This window comes from Phocoena phocoena, chromosome 9 (genome assembly GCF_963924675.1).
Source record: "Phocoena phocoena chromosome 9, mPhoPho1.1, whole genome shotgun sequence".
NCBI classification, from domain to species: Eukaryota; Metazoa; Chordata; class Mammalia; order Artiodactyla; family Phocoenidae; genus Phocoena; species Phocoena phocoena.
Genome location: NC_089227.1, coordinates 83774902 through 83790543, shown reverse-complemented (window position 1 = coordinate 83790543; position 15642 = coordinate 83774902). Strand labels below are relative to the sequence as shown.

Below are 15642 nucleotides of genomic sequence, written 5' to 3'. Positions count from 1 at the left end.
TGCAATGGTCTTCTCAAAACACAAATGTTTCTAAGAATTAGCAAGACAAATTTTAAGAAAAAAAACAAAGTTGCTATGGTCAACAGACAGGAACTCTAAGAATCTCTATAATGTCATTTGCTTTATTACCTGGAGCCAAAAGATACTTTTTGAAACTGCTTTTGGGCAAATATGAAAAGACATACAGTATATTCCAGGATTTTCTCTAAACGACTGTACAACGGAGAAGACATTCCATTCTAAGTTTACTGCCAACTATTTTTGAGACAAATGTAACTCACATGGATTAAAGGTTGAGGAGTCAATGAAAGATGATTTTATATTTACCCACTCATTCATTCATTCATTAAGCCAAAAATATTACTGGACGCCTCTACATACCAGGTACTGTACTAGTTGCTGAGGATACAACGGTAAGACCATTACTCTTTCTGTCCTCTGCAGCTTACAGTCTAGTTCTGCGCTGTCCAACACAGTGGCCACTAGCCACATATGACTCCTGAGCATCTGAACTAAGGCTGGTTCAAACTGAGCTATGCTTTAAATGTAAAATACCCCCTGGATTTCAAACACTTAGTATCCAAAAATAAATGTAAAGTTACTGATTTTTATAACTGAATATAGGTTGAAATGACATTTTTGATCTCTTGAGTCAAATAAAAATTAAGATTAATGTCACCTATTTTTTACTTTTTTCATGTGGCTACTAGAAAATTTAAAGTTTTGTGGCTCACATAATATGTCTATCAAAAGCGCCTGTCTAGCTCAATTGCTGGCTTCTGTAAATAATGCCATTATCTATGCAAATTAAACTGCTGGGTAAAGAGCATCTGATCAACGTATGATAAATATTAAACATCCTGTCAAGAAGTCATAGCTAGGAGTAAAGAGGCATCTATTCTTTCTCTTTAGTCAGTAACTAAAGATTTCTTTGTACATATTTATAGTCCAAGAGTGACTAACATATTAGAAAGCCATATTTTATTTTGAATAAATCATGGGGATTTATCAAGGTTAATGTCACGGAGACTACACATTAATTTTCATTATAAAGAATATAGCATAGGCTCCTCAACCTTGACCAAAACTTAACTGGGTTTTAGATTCTTAAAGTAGTTCTCTGAATCTTGTCCCAAATTCTCCATGTGCAAACCCCACTTTCCTAAAAAGTACTTGCTACTAATAAAATCAGCCACAGAATTAGGTTACCTGATTGAGGAACTCCAATTAGAAAATGCAGAAGTCAAAAATTAAAACTGAACCTGTGGGCTTCCCTGGTGGTGCAGTGGTTGAGAGTCCACCGGCCGATGCAGGGGACACGGGTTCGTGCCCCAGTCTGGGAAGATCCCACATGCCGCGGAGCGGCTAAGCCCATGAGCCACGGCCGCTGAGCCTGCGTGTCCGGAGCCTGTGCTCCGCAATGGGAGAGGCCACAACAGTGAGAGGCCCGTGTACCGCAAACAAAACAAAAACTGAACCTGTATGCAGAGGTGAACTCAATACCCAGAAGGGAACATGCAGCTGAGGGAGTATGTACCTGTGGTAACTGAGCCATCTTTTTGCTTCAGTGTGCTCATCATGTGACAATGATGAGCACACTTGCTCTTTACCCCAGGGAGTAAGCCAGAGTTTACTGTAACCAGGGACATGGGCTTTAGTTTGCAGCCCAAAGGAAGAAAGAAGCTGTCAGAGATAAGGCAATGATGAGGTTGCACCAATGTTATTACCGTTACAAATAATTTTGTAACAAAGCTTTCTTTATGTAGATTTATATGCAAATGTCTAAAAATTTCTGGAAACAAAATTTCTGGGGTCAAAGGAATATACACTTAAAATTGACACAGGGGACTTCCACGGTGGCGCAGTGGTTAAGAATCTGCCTGCCAATGCAGGGGACACGGGTTCGATCCCTGGTCCAGGAAGATCCCACATGCCGCGGAGCAACTAAGCCCGTGCGCCACAACGACTAAGCCTGGGCTCTAGGGCCCACGTGCTGCAACTACTGAGCCCGCGCACCTAGAGCTCGTGCTCCACAACAAGAGAAGCCACCGCAATGAGAAACCTGTGCACCACAAGGAAGAGTAGCCCCCGCTCACCGCAACTAGAGAAAGCTCACGCACAGCAATGAAGACCCAACGCAGCCCCCCCCCAAAAAATTGTTACAGATATAATATTGTTATAGAGCCATATTGCTTTCCAAAAAGACTGCAACAATTTATACCCCTAGCAATAGTGTATGGTAGTGCCTATTCCTTTATGCCCTCTTTAACCTTTTCAGTTTGTGCCAATCTGATGGGTGTCAGGTTACTTTGTATTTCCCTGATTTTTACTAGTTCACATGTTTATTGGCCCATTTGTATTTCTTCTTTGAGGAATTGCCTGATCATATCCCCTGTCCACTTTCCTATCTATTGTGTTGTCTTCTCACAGATTTGTAGAAATTATTTATTTATTCTATTTCTTTCTTCCAGCCTGCTATTGGGCTTTTAATTTTGTTTATGGTACCTTTTACTATATGGAAGTTTTTGTGTAATTGAATCTCTCAATCTTCTCTTTTAAGGCTCCTTTGCAACAACAACAAAAGGCTCATTTGCTTTACATCTCATTTAGCTCTGCATCATTATAAAATTACTATTCTTATTTATTTCTAACAATTTTTTAGTTTTGATTTTTAATATTCAGAACCTGAATACATTCAGAACATATTTTTGTGTATTTTATGAGGTAGGGCTCTAATATTTCCTGCAAAATGGATAGGCAATTGTCCCTAAACCCCTTATGGAAAGTCATCCCTTCTACACTGAACTGAAATGCCATCTTTATCGTGTACTAAATTGACATGTTCTAGAGTAGAATTAATAAAATCCCAATATCCAGGTCTAATCACCTTGGACACAAAATCTATTGCTCTAATGCACACAATCAAGACACATCACACAATCTTAAATGCGAAAGCTTGCAAATAAAGTAGCATATAACATTTTTGCTTAATAAGCCTATCACAAGATGTAGCCACCTCTAGATGTGCTATCAAACATTTGTGATAAGGCCATTGTTAAAAAAAAAATTAAAACCTTTATTGCTAAAAGTACTAACTAGTTATATATATCATACAGCCTAAATGATAAATTCAGTTTAACTTAACTGGTCCCTTCTTTCCAAATATAAAGCCCAGCATTACCTCTAACTGAGAAGACAGGTCTTCTATTGTACACCTGGAAGCCTGGACAGGAAAGCCGGGGAAGACTGGGCCAGCTGGTTCCTATCCCTGACTGGTACGTAGACCGTTTTACTACTCCCAGAGTCCAAGTTGCTCAGGCAAAGGCCATCCATCCACAGCAGCACACAATATTCTTGGTTATGTAAGCATCTCCTACCACAGAGACTCCATACACTGTATGAGATTCATATATAAAGATCCGGCTTCTTAAGGCAGAGTAATCTTAAGTCTAAGTTGGCAGCAGTAAAAGAAACTTGCTTTGACAGACTTTAGTGTTACCATGTGTTAGTTTCAAGCGCTGAGCAAAGCATACTGGAGACAGCTGTCACTACATATCACCTGGGCTTCTGGGCTCTGTTCAGTCCCACTGTTTATTTATTGATTCCTGTACCATTACCACACCGTTTTAATTACGAAAGCTCTGAAGTATCTATCAACATCTAGTAGGACAAATTCCCCTTTGTTACTCTTTTACAAAAACTTCTTAGCTATTTTCCCCCATTTACTCTTGCATTAGGTTTTAGAATCAGTTTGTTAAAATCTGTAAGAGGCCCCTTGGACAGACACCATCTTATCCAGGTGATCAAAGTTAACATCACCAGTAAAGGGACAAATCAACATCATGTGCAGTGAAATGAACACAGCATTACTTCCGTAGTATTCCAGCCAAAAATGTATAAGCTGAACATAATCATGAAAAACCACAAGACAAACCCAAACTAAAAGAAATTCTACAATATGACTAAGTCCCTACTGTTCAAAAATATTAAGGCTAAAGATACCTAAGAACTGAATGCAACACATGATTCTGGGACTTTATTTTACTATAAAGGACATTATTGGAATAATTGGCAAAATCTGAAATGAGGTCTGTAAATCTGATGATAATGTTAATTTAATCCATTATTTACAGTGTTAATTTCCCAATTTTGGTACTTGCTCTGCAGTTACATAAGAGAATATCTGTTTTCCAGGAACAAACACCAAAATATTTAGGGGTAAAGGAGCATAGTGTCTGCAGCTTAATCTCAAGTGGTTCAAACAGAAAAACAATATGTATATGCATATGTATTACAGATAGCAAGGGAAGAAAGGGAAGAGGAGAGGAGAGAGAGAGGGAGCAGGATAAAGCAAATGTGATCAAATGTTAACATCTGGGGGACCTGGGTGAATACAGGACAATTTTTTTACCATTCTTGTAACTTCTCTGTAAGTCTGAAATTATGTCAGACTAAAATTTAAAACTAAATTTTAAGCAAGTCTCTTGAGGATTTTACTTGAGATGACCCATGAAGAAATATAGTCTCTAGCCATTTATCCTCATCTTTTTGATATCAGTATAGTTTCATTGTTTTCTTCTTGTTTTTTATTCCTAAGTACCTCATAATTTTCTATATAATTGTGAATAGATATCTTTTATTTTTTAATTTCTTGTTGTTAATATACAGGAAAGTAATTTATCTTTGCAAGTTTAAATTTTATCCAGCCAATTTTCTAAACTCTAATATTAGTTACCATTAGTTAATTATCTTGAATTTTACATCAGACAATCATATCATCCTGTTATTAAAGACAACTTTCAGCTCTTTCTTTCCAATATATGTACCTTTTAATTTTTTCTTCATTGTATTGGCTGAAACCTCCAGAACAAGGTTGAATAGTAGAGATGATAATGGGCATTTTTGTCTTGTTTTTTACATTTTTAATGATGATACTGGTAATGTTTCACTATTATATATATTTGCTATTGGTTTCTTGTAGATAGTCTATCAGTAAAATAAAATTTCTTTCATTCCTGGATGCAAATTTTTTTCTTAACCAGGAATGGTTTAAACTAAAGTCTTTATTAAAATGTATGCATAGAAAAGTACATATATCATAAGAGTATAGCTTGATGCATTTTAATAAAATGAACACACTGATAATCAAATTTTATTAAATGCTTTTGATAATGGAAAAATCAAACTGTTTCTTTTAACCTTTTAAAGTACTAAATACATTCCACAGATAAACCCAATTTGATCTTAATTTCTATTTTTATTTAGATTTATCCCTGCCATCATATATATATATATATTTTAACCATTCTTTCTTATGATTTCATTTTCCCACTTTTCTAATTTTACTGAAATAATCAAGCTTTCTTTTTTCCTTTCCTTTTTCCCTAGGGAGATCTACAAAGTATTACCCCTAATATTTTTTAAAAACCCATAAATTGGTATTTCTCTAACAACAGAGTAAACCACGTCTGGAAAGAACTTTGGCTATTAACAGTGGTTACTTCTGGAAAGGGGAATAAGGTGAGGAGTAAAGATGCGAAATGGGACCTTGTTTTTTTAATTTAACCTCTTTCATTGTGAACTACAACTCATGTATAGGAACATAATTATAAATGTATAGTTTAACAAATTATCAGTAAAGTAACATGTCGTCATCATCCAGGTCAAAAAATAGAATACTGCCAGCACACAGATGCCGTCTTACCTGCCCCTTTTGATCACAACCCTCTCCATCCCACCTCCTTCACTTCCAGAGGAAACCTATTTCCTCATTTTTATGGCAATCATAAAACCTGCTTTCTTTTAATAGCTTTATTATACCTAAGTATGCATCCCTAAACAATATTGTTTATTTGGGCCTAGTTTTGAAGTGTATTTGTATAGAATGATATAGTATGTTTCCTTTATGGGATCTTTCATTCAAAATCATGTTTCTGAGATTCATCCACATTGCTGGGGTTAGAGGTAGTCTGTTCATTTCCATTGCCAAATAGTATTTCTTTGTATGAATATATACCACAATTTATCCAGTCTATGTTGCGTGAATGGACATTTGGGTTGTTCAAATCGGTGGCTCTTAATGCTGCTATAAACATTTTTGTACATGTTTTCAGGTGTACAGGGGCCCATATTTGTTGGCTATAAATGTAGAAATGGAATTTCTGAGTCATAATGTATGGAAATCTTTACCTTTGCCAGATAAAGGCCAAACTGGTTACAAAATATTTAGTATTAGTATCATCATTCTTTTTAATTTAGCAACTCCTGTGAGTTTGTAGACCTAGCTCACTGTGGTTTTAACATGCATCTATCCCATTACTAGTGAGGTTGAGCACATTCTCATGTTTGTTGGCCAACTGGATTGATCCTTTTGGGAAGTGGCTGCTCAAGCCTTTTATACATTCTTGTACTGAGATGTCTTTTTCTTATTGATTTATACAAATTTGTTATATATGCTTGAGATAAGGACATTCATTTTTCACCCTATATATTTCCATATTATTTGAATTTTAATAAGCATATATTATACCTAGAAATTCTAAAATGAAAAATTATAAGATCTTTAGCAGAGTTTTACTTTCTTCCTATCCCCAGTTTGTTTAAATCATCTGAAATGTTAGTTACAGAATGTTATATATATACATACACATATACTAGATTTACATTATTCTTCTATATATTTAGAAAACTTTTCTTATCAATTATACCAGGCTTCACAGTCCCTGTATTTAGACACAACTCTTAAGTTTTTCTGCTTTTTTTATACACTACTGCTTCTTATGCCCAAACCTTCCTCTTTCTTGGATTTGTTTTTCATTTTACTGGCAACACCTCTTCAAGTAATTTTCTCAAAAAGGGTGTGTTCATAAACTTTCAGAGTTCTTATTTACTTTGACCTCCATTTAAACATTTAAATATTAGTGAGGCTGGGTACAGTTCTGTGTTCAAAATAATTTTCCCTCAGAACACTGAAGGCACTTATCTTCTAGCAAACTATGTTGCAGGTGAGAAATCTGTCTTGAGTCTTTCTATGTAGCCTGTTTTCTAACTCTGGAATCATAAGTAGTTCAGTAATGTACAGATAGATGCTTTTTGCTTTTACATTTTTCTAGCTTGTTCCTTGGTGGGCCCTTTATACTTGAAAATTCGAGAGTCTTTCTTCAGCATAGGGAAATATTCTTTATTTCTTTATTTTCTCTCTTCCACTGTTTTTCCTTATGTAACACTATAAAATGGATACTGGATCACTTAGATCTACCCTCAAAGTATAATTTTCCTCATGTACTTTCTCTTTTTGTCCTCTTGCTTTACGGTCTGTAAATTTCCTCTACTTTATTTTTGTAAAAATTGGTCTTAAGCCTGTGTATTATTTAATCCTCCAACTGCATCTTTATTTCAGCAAGTTTCAATATGGAACTAATTCCTTAACCATTCCTTTTTTTTTGCATGGCAGTTGTCTTTTTATTTGTGGACCCAATTCTCTCTTGACTCTGAGGAAACCTGCTGTGATCAGAACAAGTTTAGTTTCCCTAAAATGTCTGGTAAGCCTTGATCACTGATTCATATTAATAAGTGAAGTACTACATTGATTAGTATTCTAAGAGATAATGAATTTCCTCCACGGTTGTATTACTCTGTCTCCAAACCTCCAAATGGGAGATGTGTTTGATTATGGGTGTCTTCAGGTAAGTGGTACACTCACAGACAGGTTTCTCTTTAGAAGTGGAGAAAAAGCAGTTTTTCTAAAATAAGGAAGGCTGCATTTTGCTAGCATGGTCATTTAATGTATATCAGTCCTTGGTGGAGTTTGCTTTCTTCTCCTCCCCCTATTCCACCCTCCTCATCCAATCTATCGTGGAGGTCCATTACCTAAAGCTCTGCTTTGTGAGCACACCCTTTCCAATCCCAGTCCATGAAAGCACTGCCTGTTCAACCCTCCCCTAAACAAATCCCTTACTTTGCTTGAAGAACTGTTCTTAGAGCTTTATCTTAGAACTAATGCCATTGCCAGGGAGGGAGGGAGAGAAGTAGGAGAAATAACAGTTCTGAAGGCAGTCCCTTAATTACCTGCCCTGATGTGCCATCTTACCCCTACCTGCTCCCTCCTCCTACACTTGCTGATTCTAGGCTTGAGTTTCAGGAAAGGAGCTCTTTAGGAAATTATCTGATTTCCAGCGTGCAGCAGGAGTACCTATTTGGGGTTGCATTTTATTCTGTTCTGGTTCTCAATCACTAGAATTCCAACTGCTTTCTGTTACCCTGAAATTCCTCAAATTTGCTGGCATTTTATAACAATAGCAAGAATGACAGCAGCTAACATTAAGTCAACGTTGGCTACACAGACTGTCAGTATAAATATTTGTTATCCTGGTCTTTAGCTAGTTGACAAGCTAGAGTTAAGGCAATTAATTTGGTTTGTTAGGCTGACTTTGTTTCTGATAAATAAAAGTTTTCAATTATGGAAAAAAAAAACATTGGCTAAACGTAAAAACTCTTCTAAGTGCTTTGCACATATTACCTCTCTTGATACTCACAACAAACTTAGGAGGTTGATACTATTATCATCATCCTAATTTTACAGATGAGGAAACTGAGGCAAAAAAAAAAAAAAGAATAAGCAACTTGTCTAAAGTCACACAGTTGGTAAATGTCAGAGCCTGGATTCAGACATAGGTAATCTGGCTTCAAAGCCTCCCTTTTCTGTTTTTCAATATAGTTATGATTCATTCTTTTTTGTAGGTCTGCTTTGTCATTTTCAGTTATAAGTGAGAAGTATGGGAGGGTAAATGGGTGTAATCAGTCTATCATTTTGTAATGAAAACACACTGTTTTCACTACACTGATACTGTTTTCACACCACTTATAATGGGTAGCAACATCTTTTAGAGAATATGCAGGATCTAGTGAAGGAATCTAGCGACAGAAAATGAGCCCTATGAAACTGTTTAATCAGAATCAAAAGAGATAATGTGTAGTAGGAGTCCCAAAACAAGAGGCTTGAAAAAGTGGCAATTTCAAAAGTATAGGTAAGTTGTTTTAAAAATCTAAGGAAACACTAAGTAGCATTTTCGTATTCTCAGCAACTTATTAGTTTACTGTCACCACCACCAGAGAGAAGTTGAGAATGTACTAAAATTTTAGTCCCATCCTATTCCCTGACAGCAGCCTTACAAATAATTCAGTTCAACTCAAATACATATGATATACCTACTACATGCACTGAGCTACAAACTGGAGATAAAGAAATGAAAGGCACTGTCCCACTGTCCCTGCCCTTACAGAGCGTACAGTCTATGGCAGGCAGGAACAAGTAAACAAATGACTATAATTCAGTGTGGTAAGTGTTATGATACAGGCAGATACACAGAGGGTGCAATCAAAACAAAGAGACAAGCCTTCCAAGGAGATTTCTCTATTAATAACTCATAGACTGAGTGTTCAAGGATATGCTATTATTGGCTTGGGGAGATTAAACTGAATTTATCATCTTTTCCCTCAATCTGCTCTTCCATCCATCTATATAATACCTGGTAAAGAGAAAATGGTCCACACAGAAAGCTGGAAGCTTTCTTGACTTTTCCCTCCTCCTCTTGAATTGGTCATCAAGTCTCATCTAATTCCACTTCCTTATATTTCAAATCAATTACCTACTCTCTATTCCTACTAAATATAACTACCTTAGTTGCAGCCTCTTATCATTTCTCACCTTGATAACTCTAATAACCCTAACTGGTCTTCCAATTAAATCTCTTCATTAATTAAATAAACTGATCCTGAAAACTCCCCTTGGGTTGTGTTCCACTTGATATGGGCCCTCTCCAGCTTCTTCTCTCCACACTCTTTCCCACTCTGCCAAACTTCCTACAGTTCTCTGAAAGACCGTGCTCTGTTTTGCCTAACTGCCTTTCTTTAAGCTGTTTGGTCCTTGTTTTGGTCCTTGTTTGAGATGTTCCAACCTTCCCCTGTTAACACATACTCAGACTACTCAATACATCTCTTCTGAAAAGTCATCCTGATAGCTACTTATCTTCCCCTGTCCTTCCCACATGCTGAGTCAGGTACCTCTTCTGTGTGCTCCCATACCACACTAACTCATCAGGACACTTATCACAAAGAATTACACTCAAATTATTCTGTAATTGTTTCTTTACTTGATTCTCTATAATCTAGATGATTGAACTAGCACAAAGCCTGTTACACAGGAGGCAATCAAAAAATACTGAAAGAATGACAGCATGAACAAACGAACGAACGAGGTTAGTTAAGTCTGTGAAATCTGATGAGATAACCAAAGGAGATAATGGAGAGGACAGAATGTTGGAGCAATACCCATCTCTAGTGAGTAGGAAGAAAGAAGCCAGTAAAGGAAACAGAATAAACAATCAAAGAGGCAGGAAGAAGACATCTCAGATTGTACAGCAAAGTATAACCCAAAAGAAGAGAAAACATTAAGAAGGTACAGGTGGTCAACAGATCAAACACTACAAACAGGTCAAAGAAGGTGAGGACTAAGACAAGGCCACTGATTTAGAAGCAGTCACTGGTGAGCTTGCTGTTTCTAATGCTGAGTTTACTCCTGCCTCACTCTTCTCAGCACTGTCAGAGACCATCTTCCTCAGAAATTTTTTGAGGCAATTTAGGGCTTACGAAAATAACCAAAGATATGAAACTTACCTGTGCTAATCTCTTTTTTCCATGATTAAAATATTGAAAAACAGAGAATATAAAGAAAATAAAATCCCACCATCCAGATATAATGTTATTTCACTATTTCCTTTGTTTTTTATGTTTATATTTGTACAAAACTGATATTATATTGAATTTTACATCCTAATTAAACAATTTCTTAATTATACTTAAATTTAGTCAGCCCCCAAGTTAGCCTTCTCATTGTAAATCAAAAAATTAGTATTCTAATTTTTAAATAGAAAAAAGAAAAATTTTATCAAATTAGATGTACTGCTTGGCTACGTGTGCACAATGGTTTTTTTGGTCACATAACACTAAAATTACCTATTAGTTTCTATCAATAAAATTATTTATGCTAAAAGGTAGCATAGCAGGAATTCCCTGGCGGTCCAGTGGTTAGTACTTGGTCTCTTCACTTCCATGGCCCGGGTTCAATCCCTGGTCAGGGAACTAAGATCCCATAAGCCACACGGCACGGCCAAATGATAAAATAAAATAAAATAAAAGGTAGCATAGCACCCTAAGTATGTTATCTTGACCCATTTAGGCTAGATTTATTTTTGTTTCATGATCTGGACCTTGGCCACTAAAAATAGGTTAGGCACTAGATATAGGAACATCTTTAGCTGCTGCAGGTCTTTTTTCTAGTCTTTTTATTTTTTTTTAAATAATCTCTTCAGTCAAAATTAGATACACTGGGGGCCTTCCCTGGTGGCGCAGTGGTTGAGAGTCCGCCTGCCGATGCAGGGGACATGGGTTCGTTCCCCGGTCCGGGAGGATCCCACATGCCATGGAGTGGCTGGGCCCGTGAGCCATGGCCCCTGAGCCTGCACATCCGGAGCCTGTGCTCCGCAACGGGAGAGGCCACAACAGTGAGAGGCCCGCGTACCGCAAAAAAAAAAAAAAAAAAAAAAAAAAAAATTAGATACACTGGCTTATAAATAATAAGGTCTAAACTATAACATTAAAAACGCTTGTCTGACAATTTATTATATCTAGAAAAACAGTATGAACCAGAGTTTTCAACCCTCTTCTGAGATTTTCTTTTTTCAGTAGGGAGTATGTTTTACTAGAAGAAGTAAAAAATAGAAAGAATGAAACATTTCTAAAAGTAAGAATTACTAGGTCAAAGGATGTGAACATTTTCAAGGCTTTTGATACATATTGCCAAATTAAATCCAGAAAGGCTGTGTCAAATTTACACTTCCTTCAATATATGAGCTTCATTTCCCCATACCCTTGCAACACTGAGTATTCTTATTTTTAGTCTTTGCCAATCTAATAGGTAAAAAGATAACCTTATTATTTTAATTATGTTTATAACAATAGTGAAAATAAACATTTGCTCATATTTATTGAGCTTTCTTTTTTACAAATTGATTATTCATGTTCTTTTACCTATTTTTCTAGTGGGTATTTGCTTTTAAACTGTTGATTTATAAGAGCTCTTTATATATTCATGATATTAACCATTTGTTACAAATACTTCCCCCTTTTATCTTTTTATTTATGGTTTCTGACATAAGAGGTTTTTAGTTCTATAGTCACATAAATTTTATTTCTTTCTTAAAATCATATTTAGAAAATTATTTCCCATACCCCATATTTTATAAATTATTCAAAGTTCTTTTTAATATGTTTACAGTGGAATAATACTGACATCAATGAGATGATTTATTTCTACGACCTAATACACATTAAGTGATTCTTACTTCCTAAAACTTATAATTTCAATTCCAACAGTGGTCACTATGAAACACAGGTTTAAAATTAAATTCTAGATTTTCTTTCATCCAATTTTAGCTGTTTAGACAATTTTTTAAAACCAGAGTTTTGAGTTTAGAAAATTCATTCAAAGTTCCCTTTAACCCATACGAAGCACAGATCTCTTGCTAGTTATCACCCACCTCTCAAAAACCTGTTAGGGATCCTTATGATGGGACAGGACTGAATGAAGCGCCTCCTAACTGGGTCCCATCGTATTTTCTTCTTACCTGTTACCACAATTATCAGCAATAAGTCAGACACATACAACACATGGCAAATAATACATAGTAACTGTAGTTATAAAGACAGAAAAACAGGAAACAAAACAATACTTGAATACAGAAAGAAGTGATGTAAAGTAGCATTTAACCCTGTTTCGGAAGTCAAAACAAAATTTAATTAATACATAAGCAGTGATGAAGGTTTTCAACTCATCCCCAAAAGAATAAGAACAATTATGTGCACCATTTTTCAGAATTCTGGTTCAACAGACATGCATTCAATAATCACCAATGCCATCTTGTGGCAAAAATTCACCAGGAGCTTTACAAACAGATTAGAAACGATGACATTTTTACAAGTCAGTGAATGTTAAAAAGGGAGCTCTGACTAAAATTAATTTGGCATAACGTAGGCTCCTGTTCTCCTCCAGGTTTGGTATTCTTTTATCAGTTATATGGTTAAGAGGATAAAGCAATGGGCACCATTCTTTAAATATGAAATAAGCTGATCTTGCTATAATTAAAATTGTGTGGTAGCAACCAAATAAAACAAACATTTAATACTGTGACACTTCCACTGTGGGGGGAGAAAAAAAAGGGAATTCCTCTGCCTTCACAGGAAGCAAATTAACTGCACATTAACCCCAATTAAAACTTGTTTTCTTATAACATGGAAGAAAAATGCAAAGCATAGTAGAAGTGTTAAATGGGATAATTTTGTCTCTTCCCAAAGGTTTGATAGCTCCCAAAGACAGCTCTTACAAGCAATAAAAACAATTAACACTGGTATAGAATTTAAAGTTTAAAACAGCTTCTACCAGTGTTATCTCATTTGATCCTCACAACAACCCTGTATGGATTCAACAGTCATTTCACTAAGCACCTGCTATGCCTTGAGCCCTAGGCTAGCCTCCACGTAGCCAAAGGAGGATATGACTCCTAGCCTCAAGAACTCATGTGAGGAAGGCAGATGCCTAAACTAATAATTACATTACAGTGAAGTAATTGCTATAACAGGGGCTATAAAAACACTTTGAGGAAGATATTATCATCTTAATTTTACAAGTAAGGAAGCTAAAAAAAAATTAAGTGACTCAATGCCAAAGCCAGGAGTCAAGCCTGGGCAGTTTGACTCTAACACCTGCCTTCTTTCTACTATACCACACTTAACCTGTCTCAAATTCCTTGGAAAGCATATAGTTTTTGGTTTTGGCAATTGGAAATATCTGAGATGTTCATCAGCAAGGTCTGGTCTGTTTACTAGAGCACTTGTACATAGAGATACATAAATTCAGTGTAATGAAATAGCATTACCTGCACATGTATACTTAATATTTTGGTGGAGACAGACTCGTGAGCAAGGGAAAGAATTATTTTGCAAAAGAGTTGCAAACGGGTTTATCTATTAATTCTCCAAGTCTTTTAAATCAGTAGTTCCCAAATGCTGGTCTACAGACCACTGGTGGGCTAAGGTGAAGATTCACCAGTCCAACACAAAATGAGAAAAATATGGACAAGGCAATGAGTTTTTTAAAATGTTCCATTTAAAAGCCTGTCCTTTTTTCAGAAATTAGAAACTTTTTATTAAATATTCTTTTATTTTAAGAGATGAAGAAGATAGAAAATGGTACTTGATTTTGTTTTTTAATATTCTTTCTCGGAAAAAGAAAAAACTTGCAAGCCTATATGTATCCCCAAAATATACATATATTTAAATTTATAGGTTTATGACTTCCAAAGACTGGAGAAGCACAGCTTTAAATCAATACAATATTTGTTGATCACTCATAAGTCCAACATTGTCAACCACACTATCAAAGGATACATAAGAAGTATAAGAAAATTCCCTTGCCCTCAAGAAGTTTACATTCTAATTAGGGAGACAAGACAAACACATAAAACAATTAGATAGCAATACAAGACAGAATATAACAAGTGATTAGCTTAAAATTTGACATTTTTATGTATCAAAAGCATTAAAATGTACATACCCTTTGACCCAGCTATTCCACTTCTAGGAATTTATTCCTAAAGAAATAATCATAGATGCATGGAAAGATGTATGGACAAAGATACACACTACGATATTATTTATAATGGTAAAAAATTAGAAACACTTTCAGTGTCCAAAGATAGGGAGATGGTTAAGTATGCTAAATAAACATATTTAAATATATTCATATTCTACGCACCACTAAAAAAAGTACATACAAGAATATTTACTAACATGAGAAAACATTCACAATATATTGCAAATGAAAGGTGCAAGGTACAAAATAGTAGCAGTGCATGATACCATATCAACAAAGAAAAAAGTATATATTCATGAAAAATACAGGCAGGATATACATCAAATTTTAATTGTGGTTATCTTTGGGCAGTTATTATGAGTGATTTTGGGTTTTTCTCCTTAGTGCTGTTGTTTATTTTCCAAGCTTTCTCATTGAGTAGGCATTACTTTTGGACTGGAAAAAAAAACAATACCATATTACTTTAATTTTTTTTGAAGCTATGATAAGAAAATACTATAAAGAAACATACCAAAGTATTAACAGTGGTTATGATTCAGGTTGAGGATTATCACCCCTTTTATATTATCCAAAAATTCTTAGACATATTGTTTTATAATGGAAAAATATAAAACAAATTTAGGTAACAGTGAGGGAGTAATACTGAAAATTATTGAACCAAAGTTGTAATCAAAAATCCTTTTTGATGTTTTCTCAGAGCTCTGTCAGACATCTTTGGCCTGCTTTTCTCTCAGCAACCAACATAAGTCTGTCACAGGCATAGGCTAATGTTGACTCTACAGAGGTTATTCACCCAAAGTAGGCACTAAGTTCAGAATCCATATTTTCTTCCTTCAGCCGAAGAGCACAAAACAAGAGAAACCAGCAACATAGCATAATATGCCTCTCCAATTTCATGTAAATATATTCCTGAAAAATCTATTTGTTCTTGAAGC

The 15642-nt window shown here is 35.4% G+C and overlaps 1 protein-coding gene across 1 annotated transcript in view; it reads right to left on the bottom strand.

Moving 5' to 3' along the window:
- The window catches only part of KLHDC10 (kelch domain containing 10), a 53675-nt gene that overhangs the window by 12324 nt on the left and 25709 nt on the right, over positions 1 to 15642 (bottom strand). The window contains exon 2 of the mRNA XM_065884091.1: positions 12597 to 12683. Within this exon, the coding sequence (XP_065740163.1) occupies positions 12597 to 12683 (87 nt within the window). The remainder of the gene's footprint in view (positions 1 to 12596; positions 12684 to 15642) is intronic.